General features: G+C 38.6%; 2 protein-coding genes across 11 annotated transcripts; one reads left to right on the plus strand and one right to left on the minus strand.

Annotated features, from left to right (window-relative positions):
- ZNF207 (zinc finger protein 207) lies at positions 1–12,517 on the minus strand. Of its 8 annotated transcripts, XM_062591539.1 has the most exons (13): positions 12,268–12,517; positions 10,590–10,716; positions 10,182–10,320; positions 9,060–9,230; positions 8,544–8,619; positions 7,951–7,998; positions 5,755–5,825; positions 4,183–4,343; positions 3,279–3,371; positions 1,771–2,013; positions 945–1,107; positions 569–752; positions 1–347 (listed from the first exon to the last, which is right to left on the minus strand). In XM_062591539.1, the coding sequence occupies exons 1-12, from the start codon at positions 12,306–12,308 to the stop codon at positions 592–594; spliced, it is 1,494 nt and encodes a 497-aa protein (XP_062447523.1). In that variant the 5' UTR covers positions 12,309–12,517; the 3' UTR covers positions 1–347; positions 569–591. The 8 variants fall into 8 exon arrangements, with proteins under 8 accessions (XP_062447523.1, XP_062447524.1, XP_062447522.1 ...); XM_062591540.1 differs by having other exon boundaries at positions 1–752; positions 9,060–9,227; positions 12,268–12,515; XM_062591538.1 differs by having other exon boundaries at positions 1–752; positions 12,268–12,510.
- Positions 12,518–13,227: 710 nt separating this feature from the next.
- Positions 13,228–19,837, plus strand: C19H17orf75 (chromosome 19 C17orf75 homolog). 3 transcript variants are annotated; one of them, XM_062591588.1, is made up of 11 exons: positions 13,228–13,396; positions 13,646–13,717; positions 14,338–14,463; positions 14,897–15,034; positions 15,264–15,321; positions 15,954–16,073; positions 16,711–16,775; positions 16,892–17,028; positions 17,578–17,681; positions 18,310–18,551; positions 19,440–19,837. In XM_062591588.1, exons 1-10 carry the CDS (start codon positions 13,263–13,265, stop codon positions 18,517–18,519), a joined length of 1,164 nt encoding a protein of 387 aa, XP_062447572.1. In that variant the 5' UTR covers positions 13,228–13,262; the 3' UTR covers positions 18,520–18,551; positions 19,440–19,837. The 3 variants fall into 3 exon arrangements, with proteins under 3 accessions (XP_062447572.1, XP_062447573.1, XP_062447571.1); XM_062591589.1 differs by having other exon boundaries at positions 19,443–19,837; XM_062591587.1 differs by having other exon boundaries at positions 18,310–19,837.
- The last annotated feature ends 3,439 nt before the right edge of the window (positions 19,838–23,276 follow it).

Genomic DNA, 23,276 nt, shown 5'->3' on the forward strand with positions numbered 1-23,276 from the left:
TAAATTTTTCTCTTCTTTTATTACAATTAAGTTTTTAACAGTACAGAAAAGTCACACGACCTTAGTGGGTCAGTTTACTCAAACCCTGAAACAGGAGGAACTCTAAATACATTAAATATTGTTACATGTTCAGACTTTTAAATGTACAGGTAGTTGGGAACAGTTACAGCCCTCACCAAACTGCGTTGGGGACATGAAGTCCAACAGCACTTGAAGTGCTGTGAAGGCATCATTTTACAAATAGCAACATAATGTTACAGAACTTGCCTTTAAGGTGGTATGTTCATGTAATTCCAGCGCCTTCACAATTTAACGAACCATATTTACTATACTTCACTTCTAAAAACCTAGATGAAACATGAAAAAGAAGCCATACAGTATAAATTGCAACATCAGGAAAAGTTCCTGTTATTATTCCAAATAATTTTTCCCGTGTAAAATAAGAATGTCCAATAGTTCCTTGCATGTGGGAAGATACTTATTTTTTTTAAAGTCACAATGAAGCCTTAATTGACGGAAGCTTGCCTATATTAACAGCACAAGATGAGAAAAGGTTTAATCTCCAAACCTATTAGAGTGTGTGTAGTAGCATCAGTAGCGGCCACCTTGCGACATTACAGGAGGTCTCATTCCCATTGGAGGTCGAGGAGGTCCACTTTGGTAAGGGGGCACCATCGGAGGTCCCTGACCATAAGGAGGCATCGCTCCAGGAAGGTATCCTGGCATGCCCTGGTGATGAGCACCATACTGACCTATAAACAAAACATTTAAGATGCAAACAAGAATTCAAGTTTTTTAAAGCAGCTATTTTAGGTGTCAACAGTGGGCAGAAGCTGTATTTTTTGGAAAGCTGTTTCTTCACAGTATCTGCCATTTTAGATTTTTAAAAAGCTTATAGATGGAACAAATCCTTAAAGAAAGAAAACTAGGAAACTTATGATTACCATGAGGTGGCATAGGAGGTCTCATTCCTTGCTGCTGTGGAGGAATTCCTGGTTGGGGTGGCATCATACCTCCTATTGGTCCAACTGGTGGATTACCCAAGGATGCTTGTCCTGGTCGAGGAAGGTTACGCTGATATTTAGGCAGCTGTGCCCTTCTCTCTTCCTAAAACCAGGAACAGATGATTGTAACACACCCTAAGACTAAAGTTCACTAAAATCAAAGTAAATAAAAACGAAGTAGATTACATGTAATGAAACATTTCAACTGTTTCAAAACTTCAAAAAATGTTATTAACAGCATATTATGCAGCAACTTTTAACTTCTAGACTTTTTCCCCTTCAAAGTATTAACATTGTCAAATGTGGTATTCTATACAGAGCACATAAAGCCTCATCCTCCCCCAGCTGAAGCAAGTCTCTTCATGACAAGCTGAGGCAAAACTAAAATACAGATCTAAAAATATCTGAACTGAAATTAAAGTTCATTTGTTTTATCCATAAATTCCTGATTCTTGACTGCTATTAACAGCATTGAAACCACTTCAAACTCAAGTCTTTTGCTGTGAACTCATTGGCTATATCTAAACTTCAGTCTTAAGTCACATGCAGAAATGTGCAAGTGGCTTAGATCTGCAGTAGTATCATTATAATATGCTAGCCACCATTCTGTAACCAAATGTGTTCAGGATACAAGGCTCTTATTAGCACTCTGTTTTGCACTTTCACCATTATTATTGTTACTCAGAACAGAGAAGAAGTCTTATCTAATCAGCTATATCAGCATAAATTGCATTTTTCAGTAAGACACTGAAAATATTTAACTTACCAGTGATATATCCTCATCTGGATGGATCAACTTACTGGTTGCACTGGTTGTTGTAAGGGTAGCAGGCTTACTTGTTATAGATGTAGCTGGTTTAGCTGCAGTACTGTTTGTTGTACTAGTGGTTGAGGCTGTAGACTGTGTGTAAGCAGGGAATGTAGGTTTTGGGGGTTCTGTTGTTGTTGCAGGTGTAGAATTCAAAGGTTTGAAATCAGTACCAACTGGACCTGGAACAGCTGCTGCAGCCTGTGAAACACAAGGATAGATCAATAGAAATATTTATTTCTCAAAGAATATGAAATAAACTTAAGTGATGTCTGTTAGACCTCTGAAACCTTCCAGTGAGATATATAATTAAAACAAGCTTGACAAAAAGTAAAAGTTCAGCCTTATCACATACTAAAGCAACTGAAAAAAAAAGGGACAAAATAAAACCCAGTATATATATACATAAATATACGCGCACACACACACAGAGGAAAGTCTGAAAGTTGCAGGTCAAAAGCCACAACTAGAAAAAAAAGGAAAAAAACAAAAAACTCTCTCTCAAAAAAAAAAAAAAGAAAAAAGAAAAAAAAAACTACCCACACCCATACACCAAAGTTTTTACCTCAAATACTGAGCTTGGTAAATGTCTACATATTTCCTGAATCACTATTAACAGCCTAAATATAACTATCAATACACAGTTCTCATTAAATTATTAGCATACTTTAGCAATTATTAGTTTAAAATACAACCCAAAATGTTAGCATTCATTGAAATTAGGTATTTAGAAAGTGTTTAGCATTTAAGAAAGCTCTATTGTGTAAGATATTTTATTTTAAGCATTCTCTCCATAAAAAATCACTGCAATATTTTCAACAAAGTACTGTATCTACAGATCTTTAATCTCATTTCCAACTGAAGAATCAGCTGAAGGCAGATGAGGTTCACTAAAGATTCTAGTATCTCATCTTTCCTACACTGTTATTAAATTAAAACTATTAAACACGAAAAGTTTGCTTTACCAAGTTCTCTCTAAAGATGCAGCAATCTTGAAACAAGTTTTGCTTATGAGAGAATGCTTTTGTTTGTAGGCACTGTACATTTACATTTTGCCACTAAACTTTCTAATCAAAAATACTTATTTTCAGCATGTAATACAAATTACAAAATCCCCTATATCATGATGCATCATATTAAACAACATAAACTAAAAAGCCTTCACCATGCATCAAGCTAACCACTGCCCACTAAAATGCATTTATCTGCTTTCATGCTTTTTTAACCCTTTAGAACCAGGACGTAGCATTTCATTCTCTCACGCTGTCTAAGAAAAATTGAGCACTTAGACATGTTTATTTCTAGCAAGATGCAACTTGCAATCAAGGACTCTGCAGTTTTACTAGCTAAACATAATCAGGAATAACGAATTATCTGAAGATGTTTAGGCAATTTTAGGTTTTACAGAATGGTCCAAAGGGTTAAGTTGCAAAGCAATTTGTTTTTAACTGCGACTTCCTGCGTACTTGTGCTGCGCTAGGAAACAGAGCGTTAGAAGATGCTGACAGACTTTCTGAATTGGAGGAAGCTGTACTTGAGCTTGTGACAGGTGTCCCCATCTGTAGCATAAAAGAAAGGAAATAGTGAAAAGTCTCCAAACAAATGGGTGGAAAGTATCCAGATGAAAGGATTTCTTATGCAAGGGACTTAGTTTTTGTAAACAAGTTCATCCCTGCAGAAGTCCAAAATGCAAACAGGACACTATGAAGGTTTCTGTAACATACTTGAAAGCTAGTAACAGTTTAAGGACTGACTCACAGCACGTGCAATCAAAGGGTAGAGGTCACAAGCCATTTTAACCACCATCATTTCCCCACTTCCCTCCCCAAAGCACTTAAAATTTTACTGCCTTATTTTCTCATAAACCTTTTTAAGGAAAACAAACAAACAAACAAAAACACTCTTCCAGGCAATGTTTTAACCCAGTGCAAACACGACTATAGCACAAATTAGTTCATCCATGGACGAGAGCCCATTATGAAAAGAACCAGAGAGAACAAATCATGTCAAGATTCATACTTGGGAAATCTTAGGAAAAGTTCTATGCAGTCAGATTCCTGCAGTTGACTAACACTTCCCTTGCCCACCCAAAGCACCTTAAAAAAGATAAACTACACAGATTAAAGAGGTGTTTTGCCTACTCCTTTTCCCCCTCTCACTTGCTTAGTAGGACTTCTCCCTGATTTCAGGGCTGTTGCAAGACAAACAAGAGTCTTTTAAAAGTTCATCAAGCACTACTCTGAATTGACTTGAAAATCACAACAAGCAAGAAATTTAACCAGCTATTTCTGGGGTCTCCTCAGTAGACAACGGCACAGTGACAATTTAAAGAATGTAACAGAATAGATTGCAGGCTATGAGATACCTTACCTGCCCTGCACTTGGGAAGAGTGGTTTAGTAACTGGAGGTTGAGGGGTAGGTGCTGATGCAGCAGGAGCTGGAGGTCTGTTAAGAATACCCGGTGCTGTTACAGGCTGGGCTTGTGTCATCGGAGGCATCCCAGGACGAGGACCAACAGGTGGTGGCATACCTACAAGACAAAAAGAACCTGTAATGACTCTGGCTCAAGAAAGCAAGTGCAATCCTTTAAAAAATTCTGTTCCCAGTGTTCTTTAGAACGAAGTTTTCTCTCTGGGAAGATGTGTTTTTAAGACAACTGTAAAAGATATCATGACGTTTCCCTGTCACCAACTATGTGTCCATGCACAGGCAACAGTTAATTCAGTCTTACTCTGAGGTGGTCGTGTGTTTTGTGCTACCACTTCAGTGACCAAAGAAGCTTATGCTTTCAGTAATTCAATGCCTTTAACTCAGTAACTGTTTCCAACACATCATGCCTATGCTGCCAAGTGGATAAGGCTGTTACAAAATCCAAAAGAGGCATTCTCTATGAGAGAATGAAATGCTGAATGGTGTCAGAACTTCAACTGAAATATGCATCAGCTTTGCTGTGGGTCTTTAGCACAATGAAACAGTGACACAAGAATTAACATTAATTATTATTTTGTATAAAAGGCACTCAGCTGGTATGCAAGTTAGCTGAAATTAACTGAAGCTGAAAAGGAAACAAGGATAAAAAAATGGCTCAGAATGTAAAAACCTAAACACTATCACTTCTTTTTTTTTTTTTGCACGCGATTTTTCAGTTTCAGATGCACGATATTGGAGTTCCTTTACTTTAGGGCAGAAATAGCCAAGATCTTGGTTGCATATCAAAGCCTTTTTGGAGCCAGTCACCACAGTAACAGGTACTTCATATTTAGGGAGCTCTAGGAGAGGTTCACAGATGGGAGCTCCACATAGGTTCCATCACATTACTGTGCAACAGAACCAGGTTGGATGTACAAGTATTATGACGAACCTCATTATGCCAGGCTCAGCTGCCCTATTGGCTTGCTTCTGTATCCAATCAGAAATTTGGTAATCCAGTAAATCTCAAGCCATCATAGCACAGCTGCTGGTCAGGTGGAATAGCCTCAGAAATTAAGGTTGCTTAAAGAATTACATAAGCTCAAAAAGTAACGTTGGCCAGCTCTGTTCTATCTATACCAAGAGATCAAAATTTCAGTTAAGTTTCTTTATACTGCAAGTTAATTACATGGGTATAGCATGAAGACCAGGCTCATTTCAAACATTTTCCATCATTTTGAGTTTCCAGCTGCAGTCACACAAAAAGAAAAGAAATAAAGAAAGGAGGGGAGAGTAAAGAGGTTAGGCAACACTAAAAATAGAAGAGTAATAGGAAGAACAAAACTGTATTCTAAATTTTATGTTCACAATAGCGTCAAATGCCCTTGTGTTTTGTGCAAGAGTGGCTTCTGGGACAATTGACAAAGAAGTGCTAGCATACAGCCTTATTTTGTTTATGTAAATCCTAGATCTAGGTAAAATAAATGTAATTTAGCTCTCAGCACTGTATGAGTTCAACAGCCCTGACCTACCTGGTGGCATTCCCGGCATAAGAGGTGGTATTCCTGGTCCAGGAGGCATCATCCCACCCATTGGCATCATCCTATTAAAAGGAAAATGAATACTAGTATGAACACTCAAGATTAACTATCAAGACAAGCAGCACATACCTGTATTAGATAAAAGGCATAGTAAATAACTTGAATTTCTCAACAGAAACAATCCCAGTACAGCTGACTCCATAGTTAAGATATGAAAAAACAAAACATACAAATCCCCAAAATGTTTTCTATTTGAACATTAATTCCTTAAACTTTCGCTTCCTCTGTTAAAAGATTTCCTAAACTGTTGTCTCTGTTAAAATATATTCCAGGGTATTAGTTTCAGAACAATATTCTAAGAATCTGAGCTGAACTTCAAAGTTTAAGTAGGAAAAACAGTTAACCTCAGATGTACTTTTGGTAATTTATCTTTGTGATATTACAAGTCTATTTGTAATTATGCAGCCTCATACTATTTTAAACATGTTATCCTTTCCCTAGTCTCCAGCAGAAAACCTAAACCTGTAAAACTAACCAAAAAGTACAGATAGAAGTAGAGACTAAAGAGTAAGAAAAATTCTTGTTTTAATTACAATAAATATTTCTTGCACTCCAGGTTAAAAAACACACCACCATCACCAAAAAAAAACAAAAACAAAAAAAAAAAAAACCAAACAAACAAAAAAAAAAAAAAAAAACCAAAAAAACCCCCACACTTTTCTGTCAGGAGTTCCCACCATGGTGTATCATCCCTTTATATTAAAAATGGGCTTTTTGCCTGCTACTGATAACCTGAAGAAAAAACTAGTCCATGGTTCCTAACAAAAAGGTGGCATTCAAACGACTCCCTTTATTCTTTCGAACTGCACTAAAAATTATGTTCCCTTTCTACACTATACATACAACCTATAACACAAGCAAATTCTTTCTACCTGAGGTTGCAACTCCATAGAAGATGAGCTGTCTACAACACTGAGTGGTTTTCAATTGGGAAACATATAACAATTCCTTAACAGGAAACAAAACAAAGAGCTTCAGTTTGCCTTCATTTTTCAGACACTCCAACCTGGATAAGGAATGCCTATTACTTTATTTATCAAGATAAGCAAGTATATAACAGGCAACTGCACAACAAAATCACATTAAGAATTTCTATTCTTCCCAATTTCTACTCTATATGACAATTGGGAAACTTTTTCTGTTACTGTTTTCAAAAAATCAAAACATCATAGAGTGCCAGCCTCCCTATGCAAGGCAAATGTCTTCCCAGATCTATTCTTTCTTATCCTCAACTTGTCTGTTACTGCTACAAAAGGAACAATAAGAGCAGATGTAGCAACGACAAATGGAAAAACCCGAAACAAACAAAAAAAAAACCAAGTCAGATTTGCTGCCTACTGTCAAAAGATGACTTTGAGTGTTAAAACTACTGCAGCTCTAAGGTGAGTTACTTCCTAAGCCCTAGTTCTTGTTTACCCATTTTTATGCAAATAGAAATTATGCTAAATGGCAATCAAGTTATGCAAACAAAAGTTTAGATTAAGCAAGGTAAAAGCATAATGCAACAACAACATTCCATAGAATTTCACCAAAACAGAAGTGCAACAGAGTTTTTTGGCAAATTCATTGTCTTTACTAGATGGCATTACATTCATCCGAAGTTGATCAAGAGTTTAAGGAGTCCTAAACACCAGCAAACCTGATAAAACTCTGTTCACTTTCTGCATAGAAAGCCTACAGAGTCATGACAAGCATTTGCAAGATGTCTGAATATGTCATGACTTTTTCAATTCAAATACAATAGTATTTATGTCTCAAAAGAAAAAAAAAAAAACTTCTCACCTTAGTTAACTTTTAAGTTTAAAAATGAGCTCCTGCAACAAGCCCTAAAGCACAAAGGACTAAGAACATGGAGTTGTAGTCTGGTGCAAGATAGAGGGTTATAAACCAAAAGGGTCTATTCTCATCAATGCCTTGCAAAATATCTTTTTTATAACATACAGCTTTGTAATATTTAGACAAAAATAAAAACTTCATACTTTATACAGTAACAAAACCCAACAAGACATTTTCCCCATATATTTAGGCAATATTCAGGTTTTCACTTACACAATTTCAAACTTATCAAACATATGACATGAAATGGCATAATGAATGTACCTAGAATTACATTAATGAGATGCTTACATGTTTCCACCACAAAATGACTGCATGTATTTTCTCTGTTGATGTAATCTGTGAAAATTTATGACAAAATCAAAAATCTAACTGTGATTTTCCAAACACACTGTGATAGGGTACTGTGTCAACCCCAAACAAGCATAAAAAAAAAAAACCACCAACATCTTATACTTGCCCAAAGCTTAAGAAAAATTTAAACTGGCTAATAATTTGTTCCTGGTTAGGTCCATGACCTATAAGCAGATACACTATACATAAATATATATATATATATTTATGTATGTGTATATATATGCAATACACAACACAATTGTGGTTCACAGAAAGCTGTAAACCAACATAGCAATGTTTTACATGGCAATAATACTGCTCAGGGAAAATAGAAGAATCCATATTTTACGTGTGAACTGAGTTTGATCTTATTTTTAATGTTGGTTTATTGCCATCCAGATCTTTGTTTAGTCTTAACGTTAACGAACAAAATTAAACAGTTCACGGGTTCCCACGTACATTTTTCTAATTAGCTTTACTTCTTCTGTACCACATTGTTTAAAATATATCGTATGAACACATGATATTAAGTTCTCCCTGATACTCACCCCGGTGGCATTCCAGGCATAACTGGAGGCATTCCAGGCATCATAGGTGGAACACCTGCCATTAACGGTGGTATACCTTAATAAATAAATAAACATCCATCAATGTATGCTTTTTAACAAATCTCGTAAGAAAGTAAGACTGGACAGATGATTAGAAGAAGTTCTAAAACATTGTTTTTTTTTAATATACCTCTTATAAAGAATGAAATATAAAACCTTCAAGCAAATCTGATTTAGATCTACCATTTCCTGACCAGTTTTACCACCATATTAACACTGCTTCCATCTAGATGCAAGCGTTATGTATCTTAGTCTTCTGCTCAATTGAAAATAGGCACATGTATGTGATGGGGGGGAGGGGTAAGAAATATCCAGAAAACCACTTCCAAGCACCTCAAGCTATTTTGCAACCTTTAACACCAGAGTGTCAGTAGGGGTAATCATTATTCCAGCATGCAAGTAGCAAACTGCATTTCTACTCAGATTTTTAATAGCTACCTCAAAATACCATGTTACCTGGAGGCATTCCTGGTGCACCTGGTACTGGAGGCAAACCTGGTTGTGCCATTGGGGGAATGTACCCCTGCTGTGGCTGAACCTGTTGTGGTTGAAATGAAGTTGAAGCTGCAGATTCATCATCTTCATACTCATCAGAATCATCTTGTTGTTTCTTTTTCTGGCTTTCTGCTAAATAGTATGATGTATAAGGTCAGACTGAAGGTAAGTTATATTCTGTAAGTTTACATGTTATCTGGAATATTCCAATTTAAAAAAATAAAAATTTCAAACCTTACCATCACATTCAAAAATTCATAAATCAAACTATGTGAACTTACCACTATACACACAAATAATAAAAGGAGAGGAAAAGTCACTCACACCATAATGACCCTCAACATAAATGAGGGTCTTTTTCATGCTGGTCAGAGTAAGTCACAGAAATTCAAGCACAGTTAAATCTAACAGCAAAGAAATCTGAGTACTCCTGCATCATCAGGCTTGCATCATCCTCTGCCTTTCTCCCTCCCACTGATCCTCAAAAAAAAAAAAAAAAAAAAACCATGCAACAACCCCCCCCCCCAAAATCTAGAATCTGCAATCCAATTACTTATTAAGGCAATTTGATGTTTTAGCTGTACCAGCATGTAGATATTTCTAAACAGGAAAAAGAAATATCACTTGTCTTTAAGTGACTGGCAAAGGTCTAGAATTACAGTTACAGAATGCATTAACCCAAGCATTACTCTTCTGAGGAAGACTCCGTACCACACAGATTCTTAACATCAGTAAGAAAGAGTGTACGATACAAAGAATTTGTCTTCACACTGGGCCAACACTCAACCAATTTTCATTGCCTGAAAAACCCAAAACAAACAGAAAAAAACCCAGAACGATGATTTTTTTTTTTTTTTTACTCAAAGCCTACAAAACATGACTTGAAGTGCATACAAAATATCATATGCTGGGGGGGGGAAATTGTTTGATTTATGTGTCTCTGAGGCAAGTTAATACCTTCTACTGTGTGATTAAGATCTAATACTCAATTTTAATAGCTGACTCAAAAAAAAAAAAAATCAAAGTAAATCTATTTGACAAATGGACTACGGTAATGACAGATAACTAGCCAGATTTCTTTACCCTGAGTTTTTTGTTCAAGTAATCTTCTCCTTTCCTCCATATCTTTTTCTGGAATGCCCTCCATGCCATAGATTTCCAGTTCAATGTCTGTTCTTCCAGGAATAGCATTTGGAACAGCATCTATTGTTTCTTTATGTACCTAGAAAGTTAAAACAAACAAACAAACAAAGGGCAACAATTTCTTCACTCCTCCTCCATCCCTACAATGGCCTAAAAATCTCTACTGCATATATTCTATATGAACGCTGGCATAGAGGATCACTTCTGTCCTGGAAACAGATGACTATCACCTATTTCTAGTGCATTTTCAAGATTCTAGAAGCCACCCCTCCAAAGAACATCTTTAAGTTCTCTATTATTTACAATCTTACATAACGAAGAAAATAAATATGCATGTTTAAAACTTACCTGCATGCAATGTATAGCTAAACCAGGTCCTGTATACAGTTTTTTATGACATATATGACATTTAAAGTGCTTTGCTTTTTGATGCTGTATAAGGATTTTTTCATCATCAAAATCCCTGTTACAATACCTATTGAAGACTGTTAAGGAAATATTTAATCCAGAAAATGAGCATTTATGTAACACTAAGATAATAAGTATTACTGTAATTTCTCCTAAAGGAAGGAAAGCACAGAAAATGTCTCTGAGTATTCAAATCACCGCAGATTGTTCATTGATGTCTGAAACCAAGCATCACCCTTTCATACCACCCAGCAGTTCTCTCTCCAAACAGTTATGTAAATTACAAAACTGGAAAGAGGTATGCATGTCATTAGAATCTAATCTTTGTCTTCCTGTTGTCACAGACTTTTCAGGTCCTAGTTATTTCCAAGCGGAATTATTCTGCTTCTGCATGCTTTTAGAATAAAGTTGTTAAAGCATTAAAAGAAAAACAAGCTTCAAAATCATGACAGGAAAGTGATGCTAAATATTTATAAGCACACGTATTAAATGTTAGCTACTGATACTTGTTATTTAAAGAGGAAAAAAAATCAAGTTTTTAGTTAAAAATGCCCTTCCTTTTTCAGTCACTCAAATGTATCAATTTCTATGACACTACATATATAGCCACAGCCAAAAACTTTTTTGTTTTTTAATAAAAAATGTTGCAAATAAAGGGCTTTTTGATATCCATATGGCATAGGAGGCAAACTGCAGATTTCCTTCTGCAGGTCAGCATTAATGTCAGTGAACACTCCAAACACCTTGCTTAGCAACACAGAGACACATTCATTGTCAGCTATGTTTTGTTATTAGAGTATGTCTTTGACTTCCAGCAAAATATAAAATTTATTAATATCTAAAGTAAAAGCACAGATGCCTTCAAAGGATTTTTTTCTAAAGTTTACAAGCTGCTTTACGATCATTTACCATTTTTCTTTTTTAGTGATTCCACGCTGGAAGAAGTATTTTAGAGAAAGAACATGCAAATCTACATTACCCCCCACAAAAAGTAGACTACAAATGGTTCACAGAAAAAAAATCCTTTAATACAGAAAAAATTGAGCTTGACTTTAATGCAGCAAATACAAATGTGAAAGCCTAGAAGAGGCTTTCAATAGGCCTTTCTATAACCAGATCTGCTCCAGGTCTTCCTGAATACTAGCATTCATTAGAAACAGTTCCCTTTTTTCCCCAACTAACATCCATCTTGTCGGGGCGTAAAGATTGTTCTTTATTTCTCCCCAAATCCCGGCAGTCCAAAGAAGGGCCAACACCGGCAGAAGAGATAGCGGCAGCCAGGCCAAGGCCCAGGCCTCAAGCGAGGAAGGCGGGAGCCGAGAGACTAGGCCGCGAAAGGGGGGGGGGGGGGAGGGGGGAGGACGGTTAGAAGCACAGAGGAAGGGCACGGACCAGGCCCCATCCCCGCGCTGAGGAACACGCAAACAGAATCAATCCCTGGGCTACACGATGGCAGGGAAAGAGAACAGAAAACAGCCCCATCCTGGGGTGCCGAAGAGGCCGGCAAAAGAAGGGAAGGGAAGGGAAGGGAAGGGACAGGAAGGGACAGGACGGGACCGCGCCGCTCCCCTCCCCCACTCCAATCCCCACACCCGCCTTGTCCCACACTGAAGGATACCAGCACCAAGGCTTCAGCTGCTTCTTCTTTTTACGGCCCATGGCGGCGGCGGCGCCCCAGACCTACGCAGAGGGACAACGGAGCTCCTTCCCTCCCGAACCGCAGCGCCCACACCAACCGCTCCACAGAGGCGAGCGAGGCAAGCACAAAATGGCCGCCGCGCGCCCGCTAGCGCCACCGCCTCCGAGCCCCCAGCATGCACCGCGGCGCGGCGTGGGAGGGGGTGACCACGTGACGCGCTGCCGGCTCTCTGCGCCACTGCCCGGGCCGTCCCGCCGTGCCTCGCGCTAGCAGCCGCCGCCATTTTGTCGTAGCCGTCGCGCCCTGCTTCGTCTGGCGGGGCAGCCGTGGCGCTTCAACGGGCGCTAAAATAAACCGCGCGGGAGCGTGTTAACCTTGCCTCGCGGGGCTCGCTCCGCTTTGTCGTGCCGGGGGCAGCTCCCTTCTGTGCCGGTTTGCAGCCCTTCGGGCTCCTCCCGTTGCTGTGCAGCCCGCGGGGGATCGCGGAGGGGCCCGCGGGTGCGCCCTGTCCCTTCTGCCGCCCCAGAGCTAGGGCTGTTACCCGGTGTGCAAGCAAGACTTGGGGCAGCGGGGCTGCTCCCCTGCTCCAGCAGGCTGAGCTGGAGCGGCACGTTTGCAAGGAGAGCTGCGCGTCCGCTCCGCCTCGGGGCGGCCTAGCAAGCTCGCTGCTTTAGCGGTTAGACGTGACTCGGGCGGGCCCTGCCGTGAGGCAGCTGTTGGGCAATCGCTGACAGAGGTGCTACAGTCCGGCCGCCGCGCTCCGCAGCGAGCGGAGGGCTCCGAGCAACGAGAGCGCGCTTCAGGCGCGTCCCCGCCGCCGCGGAGCGGCTCCCGGCGCGCCGTGGGCTGCAGCGGCCGCGCGGCAGCGACCGCCCCGGGCCGGGAAGGGGCAGCGCGGCCGGGCCCCGCCGTGCGGCCGCCCGCGGGGCGGAACGGGCGGCGGCGGCGGCGGCTCCGCTCCGGTGCGGTCCGCGATGCTGCCGGCGCTGGCGGACGGTGACGAGCGGGAGCTGGAGAGCAGCGAGGAGGGCGGCGGCGCGGGCGAGGAGCGGCGGCCGGAGCGGCACGGCAGCACCTACCACGGCCTCTACGGCTACCGGAGCCGCCGGTGAGCGGGGCCGTGCGGGGCCGGGGCAGGCCGCGCCTGCAGGCCTTTCCCGTCCGCCTCCTTGACTTTCCTTCCGTATTTTTTTCTTTTGCCCCGAGGGAATTCCCTCTCTCCTCCCTCCCCCCCAACGTCTCGATTTCATGATCCTGCCCCAAAACGCCCTCGGGCCATGCCCTTGCCGCCGCACGCACCCCCCCCGCCCGTAGGTTCGGTCTGAGAGATCAGTCATGAGAGTGGCTTGGTTTTAAGGTCCTCGCAGCGGGGAGCTGACAGCAAGGATGGAAGCCCGGCCGCAGAGACACCCTCCAGCGAGGACTTCAGGTAAAACCTGAACCGCGTAATCCCCTCTAATTTTGTTGCTAACTTGAGGCCTGTGGCATACATATTAAGTGAATAGTGCTCAAAGTCACGTCAAAGCAGAAACCTCTGAAAGCATACTAAAGTCCTGTGGATGCTTACTCTGGACCCAACTAGAGAGCTCAGATAACGTATTAAACGTAAATGATCACCTTTGAGTTTGTACTCTTTTTTTTTTTTTTTCCCTACTGGTAGTAATACCTAACAGTTCTGCTTTATTTCAGGCCTTTAGATACTATGTAATTTAAATTAATTAACGAATTTTAAACAGACAGTTATTTTTTTCACAAGCTCTGCAGTATAGTTGTGGCTTGAGATTACAACTAGGGAAACGGGAACAAAGAGGGGCTGTGACTTGTCCATAGCAGCTAAGGAGTTGGGCATCTCCAGGCTTGGGGTCTTGTGGGCAAATCGCTGAACATGTTTCAGATGGGCCACAGAGTGAATTAGTCGCAAGTCAGAAAGAGTTCACAGTGGCCCGTCTCCTAGAAGCATGAGATGACTGCAAGCAAGTGATTCTGCACCTGTCCAGAAAAACAAAACAATAACATTCGCTTTTTGCTGTTTTGTTTTATTTTTTTAAGCCTCTCTTTGCTGGACACTAACTTACCAGCCGAAGCAGAGACTGAATTGCGTGGTTTTATTGCTAAACGTCTTACTAAAGGAGCCCTTTTTGAAGGCATGGGGAACGTAGTATCTGTGGAGCTGAGGTAAAATATGTCTTCTCATTCACAAATCAGTTTAGAAGGTATAAAAAACGTTGGCAGCATTGCACATCTTGCTGTCTGCTGCTGCAGTTAGGTTTAATTTCGATCTATGCTTTCAGTCTATTGCTGTTAATAACAGCTCTGTGTAAATGGCACTTTTATCTTTTTTTTTCCTCTAGGTGGTTTAGAGAAAAGTATTGTGATAAATAATTTGCTATTTGAATACTTAAAATATTACATGTATTTATTATTGTTCCAACTTAAACTACTCTGGTTATCCTACTGAGGAAGGAAAATGTCTAGGGCAGCCTTATGTAGGAGCAGCTTGTGCTAGGGCGTGAAAATTCTTTATGGAAATCATGTACGTCTACTTTTTGCACTTTCTTATTGTGATGTATTAATAACAAAATCAGTCTTTTTCTTTTTTTCTGCCTAGCATACCAGAATATAAAGTTGGTTGCTACTACTGTCTTATCCGACAAGAAAATCTAGAAACGGCAGCGCTGGAATTGGACATCACAGCTCCACAATACGTGATTTGTTTCTTAGGTGGCTCGGAGAAAGGTCTAGAACTATATCCTTACCTTTAACTCTCCTATATGTGTGGAGAGGGAGTTGATGTAAAAGTAACGTTCTCATTTTATCTGCTTCCTGCTTGAAATCAGTCTACTAGCCCATTTGTGAAAACCTTCCAGAATATAATAATTAAAATATTAATATATAATATAGTTAATAATAACTATATATTGAAGGGGCAAATTGCAGGTCTTACCTGATTTGTTCCATTTTCCTTAAGAAACTACTTTCAGACTTGAACTGGACAAATATGTTCAAAGTCTAAAGATAAACCTTAATCCAGAGGTAAGGCTTGATATTTACCTTCTTTTTTTAAGTGAGGAAAATGACCACTTTTTACACAAATTTATTACTGAAGCAACCTGAAGATTCAGAATGTAGAAACAAGTTTAAGATACCAATATGAAACACTATGAGAGACAGTTACCTGCTTCGCTGTAGAGACAGTGAATGCCTGAAGTGCTATTACCCACACAAGTCAAAGGAAAAAAAAGAGGAACTTTTTTGTGCCAGTCATAAATCTCTTAAAGGTTGTTTGTAGTTACATTCAGAGAGAAGAATGACTAATAAAATTTAATGGTTTAATGGTATGTTAGCAGTGTCCACCTAGGTTCTTACTGCTTCTGAATGTTAAGGAGAGATTTTTTTTTTCTTGCAGCAGTTTTTCTGAAGAAGTATGTATTTTATATCCCTACCTCATCCTCTGCCTGCTGGTGCATGGTCTTTGCTCAATATATATCATAGTATGTTATAATTCTGTCTAATTTTTGAAACACAAGGCCCTTCATATTTCACATCAGTATGAGTTTAAATGTCAAACTTATGATTTTAGTCTTATGTTGAATAGATTATTAATATGCTTTTTAATGTAGAAATCTAATGTATAATTAAAGTTTTAATGTTTCAACTCGTTACAGCAAAAAACCTTGGAGACCTATGTTAACCCCTACTTGCGAAGCTGGTTTGAGAATTCTGTATGCCCTATTCAGAGAGTAGTACAGCTCTTCCAAGAGAAACTTGCCTTCTTGTTACATGCTGTAAGTGTATGTCAAACTGAATAACAAAAAAGGTTTGGAAGGCACTTCAGTGACTCTACCATTGTGTTTAAAATATTTTTTGCGTTTGCTTTCCCAGCTAGGAAAAATTAGGAACAGCTTCTTTTTCTAAATTCAAGTCAAGTACTTTCTTCCTTCTTTGTTGCTAAGGCAATACCTAGAGATTTCATCCATCAAGCAGGAATAAACTAATATTTGAAAAGTAATTTTTAGGGTTAATTCATTTTAAATTGCTTAGTAGTGTCCAACTTAGAATGAGAAAATTAAAAATAGAATGAGAAAGTTGTCCCTGTGATAATCCTTCTGAGCCAGAAGGAATGTTTTATTGCCTGTGTCTAATGTAATTCACTGGAAAAAGAAAAGGAAAATTAATCTTAGCACCAGTCTCTGAGTTTGAAAAGAATTTTTATGGAATAACTAATAAAGTATAACCACTATATTTCTTTTGAATGCAAAATAGTGGCAGTGACTATAATACAGAATATTCTTTTAGCTTCTACTTTTACTCTGAAAAGAAAATCTTAAAAGTACTATATTATGTATCTATTACTAATAATTACAGTAAAGCAACAGAAATAATATCAAATCAGCATCTAGCTTTTTTTCCCCCCCTTCAAAGGCTTTGAGTTACACTCCTGTGGAAGTAAAAAACTCAGATGAAAGAACAGAGAAAGACATTAGCAGGTAAAGATGCTTTGAAAATAATAGGCCTGTGAGTAATCTGGTTTTGTGTGTTATACTTTCCTGTTTTTGCTGTTGAGGTGTGTAGAAACAAGGTATTCACAAGAATTTTTTGTCAGGTTTCTTGCAGCTGCCAGCCTCCAAGGACTTGTTCAGGAAGGCACAATGACCTCCTTGTGTATAGCTATGACTGAGGAGCAGCACAAGTCAATGATTATAGACTGTAGCGGAGCTCACCCTCAGTTCCATAATGCAGGTGAGATTATGGCCGTGAACACTTCATGTTACCCTCTTGTATCTCTCAGATGCTAAGAGTGCTGGTCTTTAGCAATAGTCTAAGATATGTAGCAGTTCAGAGGTTCATGCCCAGAAAGTTTGGGTTCTGGCTGGAAACCAGAACATGCTTCCTTTTGGGTTTCAGAGTAATTCTGTTTACCATAGGCACTGGAGCTCTGGTTTGAAGATGGGTGATAATAAAATCCAGAATGCATTTAGTTTGTAGACCATAAAACTATGATTTTACACTTCAGGACAAGCTGCAAAATGTACTTTTTTGTCTATTGGATTTTAAACAAATGTTACAGAAAGTGATTCAACACTCAGAATTTTGTGTAATCACTGTAGTTGTGTATGCTTTTGTTCTCCACCTAAATGCTGATTTTCTTAGACTATTATTTACTGCCCAGGTATACTATCATCATTTATTGTGTGAGAGCAATTAAACCAGGTGAATGCAGCGACATACTTACGTTGAGCTAATTTACTTCTTGTTCACCTTTTCTTTGTGTTCCTGAACATGTGACAGGGAGCAACAGATTCTGTGAGGACTGGATGCATGCTTTCGTAAATGGTGCTGAAGGTGGAAATCCATTTCTCTTCCGGCAAATTTTGGAAAACTTTAAATTGAAGGTAACTGTTCACATGTGTTAAGGACTTGGAGGAGACATCAGGGTTACTAAGGGACCAAATATTCATTTTGCAGCAAGGAAGAAAAAAACTCATTGATCTGATATCCATACATCATTACCTGACTAACCCTGAAGTTTTAATTTGATGACTGCTATTATTGCTTGTAAATGGCATAGTATTGTTCACAGAACCAGTATGTAAAGCTGTGTGAAAGTTTCTTCAACAAGTATTCCAAAGGCACTTTCAGATATTTAAAAATAAAAACCAAGTATTTTTTTCTTAAAATACTGTTAATTGGGGCTGTACACAAATAATAATAGCAAATAATAATAATTGGGTAGTATGGATTCAGTATCTAATTTTTGTTAGCTGATCTGCCTGAAGGATGATGTGAACCACAACTTGACCATGTCTGAACATTCATCCACACTTTTGCATCTTTAAAATAACAGTGGTAATATCCATGAAGGACAGTACTCACTTAATTGTTAGGCTACTCAGAGTAGTAACACGAAATTTCTATTACAAGTGCTTTTGCTTCTCCTGATAATTTTCCGTCGCTTTTCCATGTAGTAGCATATTTTCTTTCATGCAGGAGGATAAGAAGGTACTGTTACTCTCTTTCCAGGCTATACAAGACATTAACAACTTGAAGAGGTTTATCCGGCAGGCCGAAATGAACCACTACGCCTTGTTCAAATGTTACATTTTCCTAAAGAACTGCGGCAGTGGAGACATACTTCTGAAGATTGTTAAAGTAGAACATGCGGAAATGCCAGAAGCCAAAAACGTAGTGGCTGTCCTTGAGGAATTCATGAGAGAAACAGCAGTAGCTTAAACCAGTCTTAATTATCCTGCACTTATTTAAGGGTATTGTATAAATAATTAATTTCTTCTACGCAGCTTTGTTTCACTATGGCAGAAATTTTAAGTTATATTTAAAATTATTACCCAGATCAACCCTAAATTTGTAGTTCTGTCTACTTTCCCCCTTTTTAAAGAAAGCAGCATGAGCTTTGTTTTAATGTGTAAATACCAGTTGTAAACTCATGCATAGTTTTCAGTGCTCACCAGATTTTCCAAGTGACTATTCTTCCTTTTTTGCGGAAATCATGCCATTTGTTTTTTGCTATCATTGCATGAAAAAACCTGGCAAGCATTTTTCAGTGTTTTAGATATTTAAAGCATCTTTAAGGTTATCATTGTTTAATCATTAAGATCTGATTACTTTAATGCATAAAGAAGCACAAACATTTGGATAAATCATAGAAAACAATCATTTTTGTTCATATGAGAGAACATAGGTAATAAGTTTGTAACTAGTTTGCACATTCTACTTTTCAGCAAAGTTTGTTTTCTGCTCCTAGATAAGCAACTTGTTAATTGGTACAAAACAGAATTGCCTTAAGACTGAAGAGTTTTATGAATAAACTTTTATGTGCTTGCATGTATGTATGTAGTACATACACTAGTCAGACTTATTAAATTCCCAGGGTAGATGACTAATTCTGTTTCATTAGTTTGCTTTTTTATGATCAAGACTTTCTTTGTACAGCTGGGAAGTTGTAGTATTTTACATTCATTTTGCATAACTGTAAATAACAGTGTGTTTTTTAGCAGCAGAGAACTAAAGCTGAAGACTTTAGAGCTGCAGTATTAACCTGAGTCCTTAAATCAATATACACTTCTTCATAAATTAAATTGAACTAAGTTCCAAAATTAATTATTTAAATTTGAAAACATTTCATTGTATTTCAGCAGTGAATTCTTATCCACATTGTACAAAATTCATTTTCTAAAACAAAGGATATTTAGACAGCAGAATATTTAAGAACATCTTTGGCTACAGACGGAACCCAAACTGAGAAAGCCTTTTTGGGACCACATAAATGAGGATTATTTCTGCAAATGTGATGTAAGAAAACACCCTATTCATTTCCTTTGCAGCAGAGGATTTTGAATGCCTAACCTGGCATTTGAACAACTCCCATTCAAGGCCTAAAACACTAACTATAACAGTCTCACTAATGCATTAAATTTGACTGTTTATTCTGCAACTGCTGTATATTGTGAAGATAAAAGCTAAGTGCTTTCCTGTAATACAGCTGTGTTGAACTTACAATATAGTTTACAATAAAACATGTTTAAATCCTTAATACTGTGACTGTTTTAATTTCAAATAAGTCTTGTCCTTGGTAGCTCCTGTTTAAAAACTTCTTGTTCCCACATTACGAAGAATTTGTTACTGTAATGTGCAAGAGTCTGCAAGCATCATATTGACAGAAGAGTGTGTGTGTATATATATAAATGAGCGAGAGTGCGTGTGTATATATATAAATGAGTGAGAGAGAAAGAATGAAGGGGCAGGTCAGAGAAGAAAATAGTTTCAAAAAACCTTTACTCTGTTATCTGCAGGAGCTCTGAGGAGTAATGACGTTTTCCTTTAGGCGCTTCTATTCTTGAGTCAGTAAAACAATGTCACTCAATAAAGCATGTCATCCTCTGTTGCTCTTGCACATTTTTAACTAAGTTGGAGTGCTGATCCTTTAGTATTTTGCTTGGTAGAAAGGCAGAGAAGTTCTCAATGCTCAAAAAAAGCATTTTTTTTTTTAAATTAACCTTTAACCCTTTGATTTGGCTTGGCTTGGCTTCTCCTCTTCAAGGTAATCAGCCCTCAACATCAGTCCTGTTTAATTTGTACTCCATTATATATGGGCACCTGCAGTTTTTGCTGAGTTGTTCTCAAGTCTGGAGATGGCTGAGAGTAAGAAAAAGGTCCCTCCTGCAGCCTTTGTTTTAAGTCTGACTTTTACCAGCTTTGCACTGATTTGGCCATTCAGTCACCTCTAACAAGCTCAAGATGCTTGGAAGCACACACACATTGAAATACACCTTGATGGTGCAGTTTCTGATTTTGCATGTTTTACTGGCATATTCCCTTTATAAGTTCAATTTTTATAAAAAGCAAAACTAAAGATAATTAAGTAAAAGCATAATAAATAATTTAGAAGAAGCTGGTTTAGCTGCATGAATGCCTGGAAAGCATTGCACATATAACTGCTTCTCCAGCAATCAGCTATTCAGAGCTAAGGATGAAGCACACAAAAGGCCAGAAGATGCTGAGATGTGCTATTAATACTTAATCTGCAGGATTTTTTTTACTGTAGTGTTAAGGGTCTGATTTAAAACCTTTTAGAGGAAAAAAAAATACAGGCCTATGTTAAGAATGCAAGTTTAGCTTTAAGTGCTAGAGACCTCTTGCAGTTTGAAAGCTCAAGGGCTTTTTTTTTATTATTTCATAACATAAAAGCCAATTAGTATTTCTCTTTCCAACACTTACGAGCAATGCTTACTATACAGCAGATAATTGGGAGCTATGGGAATAAAATGATCATGAGTGAGTTTTATGAGTTTGTATGAGCTAAGGCTGGTATTAAGGATGCCAGCTTTTGGCTCCTTTTCTGCTACAAATACGCTGGAATTCATAGTATTTCAGTCCTTTACTTTGCCTTTGTAAAATAACTTGGGCCATCAAGGCAAGGGTATAGTATTGACAAACAATAACACAGTTCCTGCACTAACTGACAAAAACAGACAAAAACCTCCTTTTCACCTTCTTGCTGAAATTCTGAAAATAATGACTAAAGCGCTTTGAGTATCTCAGAAAAGCTGAGTTAGTTAAGTGCAGAACACTAACAGGAAGACTTGAGTCCTGCATACAGTAGTAATAATCTGCCTCTTACAAGCAACAAATGTGAAGGAATTGCTGTCAGTCACATTTCCATTTCTGCAAGTTATATTTTAACCCAGTGGTTCCCAACGCCACCACACAAAGTTATTTTCAAAATAAGCCTCTCCCCTTCTGATGCATATTGGTGGAAAGATATTTTACTTATTTTGAAATAACTAAATCTTTCATAGGTTTACTGAACAACTTCCTGCACATGTTTTTTCCCACTGTTAATTCAAGAGAGAAGAATGCTTCGGCACTTTGAGATTGAAAACATTCAGCAGACATTGATGTTAAAAGATAACAATCCTCCAACCCAATAAAAAATCAAACAGTCTAAGGTACCTGTCTTCAACCGCCCATCAGTTCTGATGGGCATCAGGTCACTGCTGCACTAAAGTTCTGGTCGTGGAGTAGTAGGGCAAGCCTTGAATTTTTAATACAAGTCTCAAGCTAGCTTTGTGTCCTTGTTAGACTTTATGGAAGAGTAAATAGCAGCTCATTTCTCCCTTCATCAGACATTTTCCAAGAGACATAAAAAGAGTTATTAGTGTCAATATTTTAAAAGCTACATTGCAGAGTTCAAAACTAATTGTTCTCCTGTTAAATACTTTAACTATAGAAATACTTACTAAACATTCTGTCTTTGAAAGGTTTTCTTTTTGGTTATTTCTTGGCATGTGACATAAACCAGCTCAATTTTATTAAAAAAAAAGAAACACAACAATCAAAAAACCCACCATCAAAAAGTTTTTTAATGGAATTTGCACTCAAATAATATTGTTACAACAAAAATATACAGAATGTACACAATACAAAAATATTTGGAAACATACAATAGCGTGTTACATTGCAAATATAATTTTGTTTTACTAGCCCTTAACGGGAAAGTATCATTTTTTCAGTATTTTAAGGCAGAAAATTACATTGGTTGGTGCTTTGTTAACACTTGGACGCATTTAGCTTTAGTAGTGTAAGCAAAAGAAAAGCTCCATAAATGTAGCTTTGTTTGCAAACCAAACAGACTGTGGGGGAGTCAGGAGACAGTCAGTGACTAACATACATACCTATTAAACTCACTGGAAATAAAGGTATTTTTGCTACTTAAATCAGGCCCAGAGAATTTGTTCTCTTCCATGTTGTAAACTACAACATCATAAATTTTCTGTACTGCTTCTAGCATTTCAGGAAAACATTGGAAAACTCTTCCCAATTAAAAGCCAATGATTAATGGTAACATTAAAAGTACATTTACCTTTAAACCAGTTTGATTCCTGTCTTACGTGTGATACTTTCTTCATAGAGGTGCAAAATGCATTGCTTTCCTTTGCAACCAGCTCTCAGCTTCCGTGACCGCAGGAAAAATTTCTGAGCCGTATCACAGAGCTCTGTAAAGCAGCCACTACTATAAAACAAATGACAGTGATATTCCAAGAGAGGCTAAAACCTCGGAGGTGCTGGGCTTTATTCTCTGGATCCCAGTTTGCCTCCAGAAGTTGCTGGTGCTGAACTGCATTCATATTTTACAGTTCCACTTCAGATAAAGCCAATGCATGGGGTTTCCAAAGCAGCTGAGCTACTTGAATGTAAACGAATAGACTTCGCGCTCTTGACTCACTAAAGTATGTGTGAAAATCCTACCCACGATCCTGTGAGACTAAACACTGGCACAAAACAGCAGCTGTCTCGTAAGGGCAGCAGAGAGCTGTTGGTGTGGTACCAGCTCTAAGAGTGTCAGATCCCATCTGTCACACCCCAGTCCAAACTGAGACTTACCTACGCTGATTTAAAGCATGGAGGCAGCACAATCCATCAGAAGGAGCGAGGTCTTGGTTCACAGAATCCCTGAGGTTTATTTCCAGTCT

The sequence above is a fragment of the Rhea pennata genome, chromosome 19 (assembly GCF_028389875.1).
Source record: "Rhea pennata isolate bPtePen1 chromosome 19, bPtePen1.pri, whole genome shotgun sequence".
In the NCBI taxonomy this organism is placed as follows: domain Eukaryota; kingdom Metazoa; phylum Chordata; class Aves; order Rheiformes; family Rheidae; genus Rhea; species Rhea pennata.